The following is a 14,654-nucleotide window of genomic DNA, read 5'->3' as shown; positions in this document are numbered from 1 at the left end:
TGAAAAGTGTTTTTCAACGTTTGTTAAATTTCCGTGACAGTACACTTTCACCAGCCACTGGGATTTGTTTTTTGTCTGAGGCATGCAAAGGCGGTAAGAACGTGTTTTTGTTTTTATGGAAAGTTAAAAACCATAAAAGCATAATGAAAGTTTGCACATCGAAATAGCCAAAAAGGTTGTCTCGCCATACAATGGTTATAGGTCATCTCACATATCACTACACATAAAGACTTCTATGATATAATTGCGTTTCAACCTCAGGGACTTAAAGAAAATATAAAACAAGTAAGGAAGGTTAAGTTCGGGTGTAACCGAACATTACATACTCAGTTGAGAGCTATGGTGACAACATAAGGGAAAATAACCATGTAGGAAAATGAACCGAGGGAAACCCTGGAATGTGTTTGTATGACATGTGTACAAAAACAGCTTTAGCCTAAACTTATGTCATGCTTCAGCAGGAGAATGCCAAAAGTAAAGTACAAACTGAGCACTAGCAGTGGTACCTAACGCAATTTTGAATTCTTCACTACTACACATAAAAAGGCAGGCCATGCGCCTAAAAGTATGCAATAGGTTGCGTGGACTACGTGGACTGCAATAATACAACACAAAATTAATGACACACACTACTTCTTATCTTAGGAGCCTCTGTAACAACCATAAATACATTGCAACGTGCAGGCACAAAAGAATGCAGCAAAGTTCAGGTATGCGCACAAAAATATGCAATATGTGACTACTGAGCAACGCAGTGTACCGCAGCCACACAATATGCCTTTATGTTTGTGCATGCAATATTTGGCATTCACAAAGCTTGCATGTGTGCGCGCTTGTGAGATTTCATTAAAGCTAATAAAATGCAAATGTGCGCACTCTTCTCCAATATTTCCCACAACTGAGAGGTTTTGGTTCTATGTAGTTTCACTTTAGGCGCACATTATTATTGCGATAGGCATTTCTTTTATATTTACTAGAGTCTACTGGATTTTGTTATTTTAATTCTCAAATCGACTGCTTTGTGCCATCTGAGGGTAACAATGCTTGGTGTGTGTGCCAATATTGTTTGCCATACGAAGTGGAATAGGCCGCATCGAATGGCAAGTATTAATGTGGCAATGGCATGCAAATGGTGTAAGCATTCGATTACATATAATGATTTTTTGGCGCGTTTTTCTCATGATGGGAATCGTTATTTGTGGTTTAAGGATAGAAATACAACGCGATGGCTGGTATATGAAATGTAATTTTAAAGATCTCGTAAGTGAAATATTGTAGCAGAAATACCTCAACGTGCCTAGTTAAAATATAGCAGTCTTTGGGAAGAATTCTCAGAGGAAATTTCCGAAATTCCCGTCATCATGAAAAAATTCCCTTTTTTGGGAAATTTTTATTTTAGTAGCCATTTGGGCAATCTGAGGCAAGGAATAGCGCGATATTCAATATATGCTGAATTTTTGGCTTTTTCAAATTTCCCTCTGCAGTACTTTTTTGTTTGTTTGTCCTATGTTAATATACAATAAACTAAAATTTGTAAAGTAGTAGGCGACTTTATGTCGACTTTTGTTTATGAATGCTTGAAAGATTCTCTAAGTGAAAAAATGTGCCCGAAATTCCTTACCTCCTAACAAAAAAAAAAGCTTCTATACAAATTTTCCAGATCCCTTTTATATTAAAACTTGTATTTTATATTATATTTTTGTTGGTTTAAGTGTCTAGCAATAAAATAAAATGCCTGAGGGTATTCCCACAAACATTATTAACTTAAATTTCCCTAACATACTTAAAATACATAACTTATAAAACTTATTATGGATACGGAAACAAATTTGCTTAACAGCAACTTATTAGACTCGAAATTTTAATAATTCTATTTACAAGTTGATAAAACTCTTTAAACAACTTAGCTATACATACTTTTAGGTGCATTTGTAGCAACTTATCACATTTGACCGAAAACTTTTGCAGCTATTAAATTTGAAATAAATGCTTACAAATTTAAGTTGACACATGATACAATAAGAAAACTAAGATACACATTATATAATAGTTGGGGGAGTATGAACAAATGAAGGTCGATAAGCCAAATAGAAGCAAAAGTTGGTAGAACTAATGTAGACAATCATTTGGGGGGACTATGTTTCAAAGAACATCAACCTAATCTTAAAAACTTATTAGGCCAAGTTCCATAAATTTTAAGTTGAGCCATAGTAAAATGAAAATATAACTCCAAAGATGGTGGGAAAGTTTTGGGAAATTGAGAAAAACACGCTGCGACAAAGAAATGCCACAAAAGTGTCAAAAAGTTTAAATGAGTCTAAAAGTTGACCAGCAAAAGAGGACGTTTGCTTGTGTCATATGCAAAAACGTATAAATTTGTTTGTATTAAAGCAAAGACAGCTATACGTTTAAAAAATTTATTTTATAGCGCTCATAAAATGTAAAAAATATATTGAAAATATTTGCATTGCCTACTTTTAGGCGAAAAAGGTCCGTAATATAAATGCAATGCAGACAGCATACAAAAAAGGTTGCCGAAAAAGTGGATCAACTATTTCTTCTGCTTTTCTTTGTAAATTTTTAAAACTATTCACTGTGTCACAGCTGTTAGTATATATAAGAAAACAACAGCAACAATAGCACAACTACTTTGCTAATAATACCACAATTGTTGGCAATTGACGCAAAAAAGTCAAAACAAATGCTGGAGCGAAAAATTTTCTGTAACAAAAAGCAGCTTAACAAATATAAATACTAATAATAAAATGTAGGATAAGAGGAAGGAAGCGCACAACAATAACACACTACCCTAGTTTTCTGTGACTTGGAGCCATTTGGGGGGCATACACGGAAGAAGGAAGTCCTTTGTGTGAGTTTTAAGGACATATAGCAATTGGGAAGTTATTTCCTTTTTTTTTCTTGTGATTTCAAGTTTTTTCCTTTGTTGTTATTTTTGTAGTGTAGCGACCACCTCCTAACTACAGCTGCTATTTATTGCATGTTGTTTTTTTATCTTTCATCGAACAGACTTGATCCTAATTGAAGCATGGACGTTTCCTAGGTTTTAAGGATGTGATCACGACACACATACACTATGCGGGCAAAATTTTATATTTCGTTATGTGTGTAGCTTAATAGCAGTTCAAAAGAGTCACTTTGCACGAAGTCCTTCCTCGCCTCTGTAACCACAATCCATTATTTACCAATCACACACTTTTGGCCTGCACCACCAACTATTTATCGGTTTGCCCTTAAGTAGCTCCCTAAAGTATGCAATCCTTTTTTTCGTTCGTTAGTTTTGGTATTTCATGTTTTTGCATTCTTTTGCGTTTTGGGATTTCATCACTAGCCATTTACGTTGGCTATCTGATTCCCAACTAGACCATTTACTTTGTTTCATGTATTTTTTTTTTTCTTTTCAAATCTGTTTTTTATCATTACTTTCCCGTTGGATTGTTGGCCACATTGATTGCCGATATGTGAATTGGTTGAAAGGATATCTAGTGCAAGCGAAAAGTGTCGAAATGCTGTAAAATTACTTTGGCTTGGCGCGCAAAACTGAGGAATGTAAGTGTAGCGATTGCTAGTTTATTTTTAGAAATTCAGGCGTTTTTTTTTTTGTTATTCGAGTTTTTTTCATTAAAGTTAAAGCATTATTTAATGCTTTGATACGCGATTAGTGAAGCCTGATTGCATGGGAATGCAAGGAGTTGAGTATGGTTTGATAAAGTACGTCACATTTCAAAGCAAAGCTAAAGGTTATGAATAAAAAAATTTAGTTTGTTTGTAGTTGGCACAAAAAAAGTCTACATACTCGTAGAGGGAATGTAAGCTTTATTTGAAATTAAACTTGCAGAAAATACGCCAACCCAATTTTAAGTGCATACCAAGCAAAATATTAATTTCCTTGAAACTTCCCAAAAAATTTCCCTTTTGGGAATTTTTTTTAAAGTCACCGATACTTTTAATATTCCCCCCAAGTTGAGGAAAAACAGCTACCTACTAAATAAAATTGGCGATGGCATTTCAAACACAAGTTAACTTTTAGTGAGAAAAGGGTTGCAAAATAAGCAAATAATTGACATTAAGACACATTTTTAGTCGCGATATAGCTTAAAAAATTAATACGGCAAGTAAAACTTCCTAAATTTTTGAAAATTTAAAATACAACACGCTTTCAAGGCAAAACTAGGCAAATAATTTCCCTTCAAAAAATTTTGTAAAATAAATACAATAAATTTCGTAAAAAAACTGTAATTTCGCAACAATTTACAAAAAATATCACTTTTAGACAAGTAAGCAAAAATCCTGTAACCACTTCCGAGTGTTTGCCAAACCACTGCCATCGGGCGACGCCGCTTAGGAAATCTTTTCCTAATTGATACAACTTTATTCTAAATTTTTGATGTTGCTTTCCTCAGGATTTGAACCCTAAGCCCTCGGTGTGGTAGACGGATCACCATCACATCACGACGAGCGACAAATTTACAAAGTAATTTTTTAATCCTTGACACAAATAAGAAGGTTAGAAGGTTAGGTCATAAAAATTTCCATTTTGGGATTTTTTGTAAAAAAAATTGATACCGATTTAGTTAATATAAATACACATTAAAGGGCCTTTAAAATAATCCTGAGGACCTTATTGTTGTTGTAGCGATAAGGACACTCCCCGTAGCCTTGGGGGAGTGTTATCGAGTTGATGGTCCTTTGCCGCATGCAGATCCGGAACGTTCCGGTACCAAGCCCGACCATCTCGGGAACGATTTGTTGCGATCACATGCGACCACATTCTAGGCATTCCCGCCTTCCCATCCCCTAGATCCATGAGGAGTTCGGGCCGACAGAGCCTCGGCTGTTAATGAAACAGGATTCGCCAGGGATAGGTGAGGTTGACAATTAGTTTTGGAGAAGCTACATATTGCGCTGGCAACCTGAAAAGATTGCGCTACACAGCCCCTTGAATTTGGTGTTTTAGTCGCCTCTTACGACAGGTACACCTATCGTGGGTATATTCTAACCCCCTAACCCGCTGGGGAGGACCTTATAATGAATACTTCTTTTGAAACTGAGTGCTTTTTCTACATTAAATAACTATACACAATATAATTATTCCCATCGACTCACCTTTCTCAACATATCCTCCAACGATTCCATATCGAGTCCAGCATAATTATTATTGAATTGACTTGAGCAATTCGATGAAGTGCTTGTATATCGCTTACGTCTACCCATAGCCGGTGAATTGACCAATGAACTAGGGCCACTCGAACCTATGCCATTGCCACCCACCAACAACGGATAGAGCGTATGATGCAACGTTTGTTGCGATGGCGTTGGTGTGCTACTGCCACTCAAGCTGCAACCACTCAAATTGCAACAAACACCACCACCACCGCCGCCTGCACCTCCACCAGCAGCGCATTGCTTCAAATTTACAATAGCGGGATGTTGGTGAAGCGTGTGTAATGTGTGAGTATGACTGTTGTTGTGATGGTGGTGGTGATGATGATGCTGATGTTGATGTTGATGCTGCAAATTCTGATTGTTGTGATGTAGAAAAGCTGTTGAGCCACCACCACTAAGTAACATTTTAGATGGTGAACCGCTGCCTGATGAACAATTTGAATTTGGCGCTTGACCGCTATTGGCGGTTGAGGCTGCAACACTGTGCAGCTGCTTTTGATGGCCATTGCTGGTGGTCGAATTGTTTACGGTGGCTTCGCAATCCAGCTTTGAGTGATGGCCAGAGCTGCTAGGCATCGGTGGAGACATGCTGTTTTTGCGTAAATGTTGTTGTTGTGCCTCCAATTGTGCTGGTGTGGCGTCGACAAGCATAACTGTGGCATCCATTTTTGAGATTTTTTTTTAATTGGATTGATGTTTGAAAATATATTTCTATTGACTTAAGTAATTTTTAAGCTTCGTTTTTAGATATTTTTTGCTTTTTATCTCTCTTTTTAATTTGCATTATTCACACTCTTTTAGAAGTTAGCGTTAATTCTTTTTCTTGTATCATTGCATACTAATTGGCGCACGGCCTGCAGCATTGCAGTTTTATTATATTTTTTGCTATCTACTAGTTTGCTTATTTGTTATTTGCACAAAATTTGTTTAAAATTCACAATATACCTTTGGCCACTAACACTTCATTTTTATTATTTTGTTTCACTGAATTGCAACATTTTTATTTTCTCAATTTAACAATTTTTTTTCAACCTAAAATTTAAAAAAAAAATATTATAGCATACTTTTATGCGCATGTTTTGTGATTTCGCTTGTTGGCTGGTTTGGTTGCTCGCTTTGTGGTGCCAGAAGAAAATAAGTTTTTTCGTTGTTCTTTTTCTTTCAACTTATAAAGTTTGAAGCATACTTTTGTGAGCAAAAAAATTTAAGTTTGTATCAAAATAATATAAATTTATGAAAAAGTTGTGCATTTAGTTATCAACAATGGTACAAAATAAGTATCTAAAAGGTTACAACCGTGTTTTTTTACAGATTAAACTTTTGTATTTCAAAGTGTGATGGGACAAAGGCTTCTCTTGAAATAATATTCATGTAGATGAATCATTTGGATTTTTGTAGGAAAAATTCTAAATGCGCTGGAAGTAACAGAGTATTTGATGTTGTGCTATAGAACTCGCTAGGTAAAAAGAGCCTTTAAATATTTTCGTGACTAGAAGGGCCTGAAACTCGTTTTAATGTCTTTATTTTAATGACGAATTCAAAACTTGAACAATTTGCGAGATGTTGCATACTTATAGGCGCTCAGTATGTTTCTCATCTTAGCGATTTAAGTGTGATCACGGTAAACTTTGACCAACTCTACTTATCAGAGCCCTAAGAAATCAAACATCAATCAATCATCATTAAAGCATTGCTATGTTGTACAATCTGATTCATACATTGAGGCATTTTAGTGCCTTTTATAGTGACGAAAACAGTCCTCTAAGGTTTTGGGGAGTATTATCGATGATCATAGTCCTATAATGGATATTTGTGTAATACGTTCGGGAAATTAGCAACATTCAGGTGCAAGCTCTACCATCGCAGTAACGATTAGATATGACCACATCGAATCTTCTGAATGCACTTTCTCTTCACCTCGCACGAAAGGCATGTGTAACGCGGAATATTCTAATACTGTTTTCACAGAGAAACTTAATGATCTCATTTCACCTTCTAATGAAATCGTAAATTTTTTGCTTTCACACAGAAGTAACTGCTCGATTAGTATGAAGGATGAAATATCAAGCGAATAAAATGACAATGCTATATGACAGACAATCATGGCGGAACGATACAAGGTGGCAGCATGGTGACATACCTACATATATAAATAAGAATTCCATGTACTTTGTTTTTGTAAATTTGATGGACAAATGTCAAAATCGTACTGCGCCGGAAGTTGATGTATCAAATCAAATCAAAAAAGGTTATAATCAACTGTTCGATGCGGCCACCTTGTATCGTTCCGCCATGCAGACAATGACATTTACTTTGACAAATGACATTTTTAAGCACTGGACACACCTAACTAAGAAACTGAACGCTCCCAACAGAGTTGCATTGTGCTTTTGACTTCATTAGGCATTCGATTAGCTACTAATGAAATAATTATAGATTCGAATTTTGTAGGGAAGATTGAACTCAATAAGCTTCTTAATGTAGAAAACTGCCTTTATTATTCAATAAGCCGTCTGTGTGAAAACAGTATAAGCCTCTTAGCCCGCTGGAGAGCAAAACAAGTGTATATATATTTAGAGGCAACCTGCCTCAATTTAATCTTAAAATATCCTATATTTTTTGAAGCATACTTTTAGGCACTCATGTACTACTTTAGTATATTATCATACTTGAGTCATACTGATAGGAAAGCCCTCCGATATAATGCTAAATTAATCGAAAAAATAAGATTATTTTTATTTCTGGTGCATAAGTATGCGCGAGTCGGGTTGAAGCTTCAAGGTGTCCGATAAGTAATTTTAGGTACTTTCGTACCGTTTATAGTCGAGTGAAGCGTTTTGGAACATTCAGATTTGAAAATAGCACCGATTGAAAAAATGAGCATATATATGTCTGTGATCTATTCCTTTAGGCGCTGTGGTACCATTCACTACAGTACAACACCTTTTGATTATACTGATGATATAAAACGTTCAAATTATATTAAAGCGAAATGACAGAATAAACTGCAATAAAAAAGCTCATAAAAAGTATGCACAATAAAATTTTAAAGTTAAATGAAAAACAGCAAACGAAAATAAATATCGGAAGAGCACAGTAGAAAAAAATTATGCAAAAAAGACTTTATTTAATCAAAGCTGCACAAAAAGCGTAATTAAACAAAAAATAATTGAGCATTCTTTGTTCGATATTTGCTTTATGTTTAGTGAAAAAAAAAAACTTGTAGTAAATAAAAAAATTACATCACAAATTATCAGTTAAACAAGTGTTTGCGGTTTCCTACGTTTTTTTTGCTACCGCCAATGTCCTTTCATTAATATTTTTTTCCCCAAGAAGAGACAACAATTTTTGCTGCACAATGAAACCACAAAAAGCAACAACTCCCCATACAAAGCAGCCGAACAAACCAATGCTGTGCAGGAAATAGGAAATGGACATTGAAAGGATTTGAGCTTCACATGAGGGTGTAAAAATATGCTGCTGCTGCGAGATTGTCTAAAGCTTAGACTTATTTTATAACTCAAGTGAATTATGGTTGGTTAAGCATATTGCAAGAGTACATTCACCCACACACACGCACAATATATCTTTGTATATGTGTATGTCAACTAACTCTATCATTTTATGAGCCAACTGATCCGTTTGGTGACCAGAGTTTGCAGCGTCAGCAAAAAAACACAATTCAGTCGGGCTTGAGTTTAGCGTACTCAGGGGGCGCACAGTGAATGAATGAGCTGACTAACTACTAATTCACTACTACATATGTATGTGTGTATGGACCACAAACGGCCAGCAAAGTTGTGGCTATTCTTCTCGTTGGCTACAAAAGAGTGCAAAAGCAAATACGCATACACTTGCAACATACAGGATATATGTATATGTATGCATATGCAACAGGCACATGTGTGGGAAAAGTGGGCAGCAGAGGAAATGAGTATGGGATTGTACGCTCCGTAAACCACAAACAAGTGGCTGCTGTTATGGTACTTGGTGTGTATTAGAGATATACGCCGCCGATAAACGCCGACGCCGATTTTTGTCGTTTTTGGCACGCCGTCGCTGAATGTCAAAAATATCGGCGCGGCGGCGGCGTCCGGCGCGTTACTATATTTTCTACTCGTTTAAGACTGTTTAGGCCATTTATTGTTCATGTCGAAAATTGGTCAGATATGAGCTAAAGTGGTATCAACGGATGCGCATCACTGCCAGTTATAAGAAACTAATGCGAAATTTAACTCTTTCTAACTGTTCAAAAGTTATTTAAAAAAAGGGGTGCTTTCGATATCAGCTTAAGACGGACTTTGCATCACCCAATTCACCAAGTTATTAAAACAAAATGCTAAAAGAAATGTTATATGGTAAACTTATATTCTCACTTAGCATATTTTTTTTTTTTTCAAAAAATTAATAATGAACAATGAATTCAAATAAAATGACCCGATGCGAAAATGTTTTCAAATTATAAAAAGTTGTTAAAAAAAGCAAATTACCCAAAAAAAGTGCCGATTTTTTTAAAAAGTTTATATTGCGATTGGCTGAAAGAATAAGCGAAATCAGTGATGCAAAATCCTTTATCCTTAATCCTGATTCTTACCTCATAATTAAGTTGAGGATATATTTACGTATGAGAAGAGTTTGAAAAATCACTTAGGCTTACATTCAAACATCTGTTGTTTATTTGCGAAACTATACAATAGCGTCTGAAATGTTAATTTTGATTTTCACACTTTATCCTTCAACACCAAAGTCTCCCGGCTTAACATTTACTAAAGTTGGCGGCCCTATCCAAAACTTGTTCCTTGGAGTGAATCACATTGATTATAGCTTATCAACCAAGTTTAAATATCACCTACACGTTACGGCTCCTTTTACAAATGTGAATACGTAGGCACATATATTTACCAGGTGAGGCTTTGTCCTTCGCAAGAACACTCAAAGTGGCGAAGTAAAAGCTTTCCCAAGACAGTCGAACTAATGACCGTGTGTGTTACTACCCTAACATAGAGAACAGTCGAACTAGTCTGAAGACTGAAGCTATGCGGCCATCCATAATGAGCTCTTATATCAAAAGGCCGGAAAACAGCAGTTAACATCTTTCAACATAAAACCGGTCGACTTTCATTCTTAAATATCGTTTTGATTTAAAGAAGACTATTGAAATCAATGTTGTGAACACAAACGTCTGCAAACTTTGGTCTACATTTTAAAAATTTTATCCAGGGTCTTTGTAAAATTTTAATTATGTATTTGCGCCGACGATTATACGATTCTCACCCATGAGTTACGCAATGACATCCACTTAGACTGCTTATGATTTCGAGGGCGACATCGAAGTCACTCCCTAACGTTCCAAGGTGTTTCTCTAGTGTAGCTAGGTAGCATAGCGCGACAAAAACATCCGTTAGAAAGTCTTCGGAGCTATACCTATAGCGTCTAGGAAAGTGACATCAACGATGGTATGAGTCCGAAGTCGCAGTCCTATAGCTTCTGTGCTGGCATATGGTGAGAAGGCAGGAGGCGTGGTACCGCCTGGTGGTCGGTATTGTTACTGTTCACACATCGGGAATTGTAGCTCTTAAAAACAGCCGAGAAAACTGGAGGCGCCCTGTGCCACGAGTCATGAGTATCAATAGACCATTAATAGCAACCGTAAGTCGCCTTTGTGCGTGACCTCCAAGGAGCCACAAATGATTTAAAGAAATTGTGTTCGCGACGATTATTAGGAGTTAACCCCAAGTGAAACTACGCTTTGCGCGAGATATACAGGCAAAAGTGTGACCATTTTATGTATCTCTATTTCTTTTCAGCAGACGCAGCAGTACCAATTCCAAAAACCGGGGTTAATTTCGAAGCCTCTCTGGAGTAAGTGAACGGGGGAAAATCCCTCCGCAAGGAGCTACTCCTGAAATTTTTTGAACGATCTGCGAGATTTTGAGGCAAAAACCCAGGATCTTTCCGAAATGGCCAAAACGTTGATTTCCTTAAATACATACAAACAAAACCTTTCCTAAATATTATTTTTTTAAAAAATAAAAAAAATTAAGAAAAGTAATACTATGTTCAAACAGAAAAATAAATTGAGGAAATTTCGATTTGAATTGAGTGCTGTTCATACAACTCGATTTAGCTTACACAATAGTAATTTGATAGCTGGTTGGCTCATCTCTACAGCAAGAACATACCTTTGTTCAGACTGTCAAAATGAACACGCACATTATTAGGCGAATGAAATGGAATGAAAACATAAAACTTTGAAATTTTTGTGTGTTGTAAGAAAATGTGTTCAATGTTTTGGTTTCATTTTGAGTTTGCCATCTTCTTTTGACAATCCCTACTCCAGTGAAAAGAAAGACATAAAATCAGCTGATGAGATGAGCCAACCACATAGTTCAGCCATGCGTAACTGACGTTAAAATATACTCAATAAACACACTTTACAATGTTGCATTTGCAGTTTGAAACAATTTATTACGCAATTTTTTTTAAATTGGCAATTTATTATTACAATTTATTATATGACAAATTGCGTAATAAATTGCCCAAATAGTATAAATTGCCAATTTGGCGTGTGTTTGAACCTAGTATAAGAACACCGGCATATGCCGGCGTGCAGCCCACGCCGCCGCCGCCGGTATATAACAGAGCCTACGCCGCCGCCGCCTATAAAGTGATCGGCGTAAACCTCTAGTGTGTATATCATGAAATTACTAGTGTAATATGTCTTATCAGTAGGCAAACATAGCAAGAAAAAATGGGTGCGTGTGCGTGCACCCGCCTGCTTATATAAATATATAGAAATTGTTAGTTTTTAGTTTTCCCTTACACATATGTATTTGCTTTCCATTTTTGGTTTGCCACACCAACGCAACTATAAACCTTTCTCGCCTATTTTCACATTTTCTTACTCGCTTTTAATTGTTGTTCTTGTTATTCTTGCTCTTGCCCTCTATTATAATCAAATTTTCATGCCATTGCACCTTGCTTAAGCGCCCACTGTAGCTTTACCTCGACTCGCTTACACTTGGTTAACGACACTGACATTGACACGATTTGACGCGCCTATAAGTATGCAACAGTATGCAGTTTTTGTAGTCGTCATTGGCAATTGAGTTATTTTTATTTATGTGTGAGATTGGAATTTGTTACAGTTCATGACGGGAAAAAAGTAAATATGTAAATATATGAACATAATTGAAATTTATTTATTTAAGGCAGACAGTGGCCAGACAGGCTAGCTTAATAAGTATAATTTTGGGATTTCTGCGTATGTATGTATGTATGCACTTTTTTATACTCAGTTGAGCAGAGCTCACAGAGTATATTAACTTTGATTGGATAACGGTTGGTTGTACAGGTATAAAGGAATCGAGATAGATATAGACTTCCATATATCAAAATCATCAGTATCGAAAAAAAATTCGATTGAGCCATGTCCGTCCGTCCGTCCGTCTATCCGTTAACACGATAACTTGAGTAAATTTTGAGGTATCTTGATGAAATTTGGTATGTAGGTTTCTGGGCACTCATCTCAGATCGCTATTTAAAATGAACGATATCGGACAATAACCAAGCCCACTTTTTCGATATCGAAAAGTGCGATAATTCATTACCAAATATGGATTAAGCGATGAAACTTGGTAAGTTAGTTGAACTTATGACGCAGAATAGGAAAATAGTAAAATTTTGGACAATGGGCGTGTCACCGCCCACTTTTAAAAGAAGGTAATTTAGAAGTTTGGCAAGCTGTTATTTGGCAGTCGTTGAAGATATCATGATGAAATTTGGCAGGAACGTTACTCTTATTACTGTATGTCTGCTTACTAAAAATTAGCAAAATCGGAGAACGACCACGCCCACTTTTTAAAAAATTTTTTTTTTAAATTCAAATTTTAAAAGAAAAGTTAATATCTTTACAGTATATAAGTAAATTATGCCAACATTCAACTCCAGTAATGATATGGTGCAACAAAATACAAAAATAAAAGAAAATTTCAAAATGGGCGTGGCTCCGCCCTTTTTCATTTAATTTGTCTAGGATACTTTTAATGCCATAAGTCGAACAAAAATTTACCAATCCTTCTGAAATTTGGTAGAGGCTTAGATTCTAGGACGATAACTGTTTTCTGTGAAAAAGGGCGAAATCGGTTGAAGCCGCGCCCAGTTTTTATACACAGTCGACCGTCTGTCCTTCCGCTCGGCCTTTAACACGATAACTTGAGCAAAAATCGTTATATCTTTACTAAACTCAGTTCACGTACTTATCTGAACTCACTTTGTATTGGTGTAAAAAATGACTATGACCACGCCCACTTTTTCGATATCGAAAATTACGAAAAATGAAAAAAATGCCATAATTATATACCAAATACGAAAAAAGGGATGAAACATGGTAATTGTATTGGTCTATTGACGCAAAATATAACTTTAGGAAAAAACTTGGTAAAATGGGTGTGACACTTACCATATTAAGTAGAAGAAAATGAAAGAGTTTTGCAGGGCGAAATCAAAAGCCCTTGGAATCTTGGAAGGAATACTGTTCGTGGTATTACATATATAAATAAATTAGCGGTACCCGACAGATGCAGTTCTGGATCACCCTGGTCCACATTTTGGTCGATATCTAGAAAACGCCTTCACATATACAACTACCACTCCCTTTTAAAACCCTCATTAATACCTTTAATTTGATACTCATATCGTACAAACACATTCTAGAGTCACCCCTGGTCCACGTTTATGGCGATATCCCGAAAAGGCATCCACATATAGAACTAAGGCCCACTCCTTTTTAAAATACTCATTAACACCTTTCATTTGATACCCATATCGTACAAAAAAATTCTAGAGTCACCCCTGGCCCACCTTTATGGCGATATCTCGAAAAGGCATCCACCTATGGAACTAAGGCGCACGCCATTTTAAAATACTCATTAACACCTTTCATTTGATACCCATATTGTACAAACGCATTCTAGAGTCACCCCTGGTCCACGTTTATGGCGATAGCCCGAAAAGGCGTGCACCCATATAACTAAGGCCCACTCCCTTTTAAAACACTTATTAACGCCTTTCGTTTGATACCCATATTGTACAAACGCATTCTAGAGTCAACCCTGGTCCACTTTTATAACGATATTCCGAAAAGACGTCCACCTATAGAACTAAGGCCCACTCCCTTTTAAAATACTCATTAACACCTTTCATTTGATACCCATATAGTACAAACAAATTCTAGAGTCACCCCTGGTCGACGTTTATGGCGATATCCCGAAAAGGCGTCCACCCATAGAACTAAGGCCCACTCCCTTTTAAAACACTTATTAACACCTTTCGTTTGATACCCATATTGTACAAACGCATTCTAGAGTCAACCCTGGTCCACTTTTATAACGATGTTCCGAAAAGGCGTCCACCTATAGAACTAAGGCCCACTCCCTTTTAAAATACTCATTAACACCTTTTATTTGATA

The 14,654-nt window shown here is 36.3% G+C and overlaps 1 protein-coding gene across 15 annotated transcripts in view; it reads right to left on the bottom strand.

Annotated features, from left to right (window-relative positions):
* The window catches only part of LOC137249035 (uncharacterized protein CG43867), a 404,529-nt gene that overhangs the window by 308,670 nt on the left and 81,205 nt on the right, over window positions 1-14,654 (bottom strand). For 3 of the 15 annotated variants that reach the window (XM_067780140.1, XM_067780142.1, XM_067780143.1), the window contains exon 1: window positions 5,125-5,602. The exons of the other annotated variants lie outside the window; for them this stretch is intronic. In XM_067780140.1, the coding sequence (XP_067636241.1) occupies window positions 5,125-5,589 (465 nt within the window). In that variant the 5' untranslated portion in view covers window positions 5,590-5,602. Of the gene's footprint in view, window positions 1-5,124; window positions 5,603-14,654 lie in introns of those variants that run through there. 15 annotated transcript variants of the gene reach the window in all.

This window comes from Eurosta solidaginis, chromosome 4 (genome assembly GCF_040869045.1).
Source record: "Eurosta solidaginis isolate ZX-2024a chromosome 4, ASM4086904v1, whole genome shotgun sequence".
NCBI lineage: Eukaryota > Metazoa > Arthropoda > Insecta > Diptera > Tephritidae > Eurosta > Eurosta solidaginis.
This window is presented reverse-complemented; position numbering and strand designations above follow the sequence as displayed.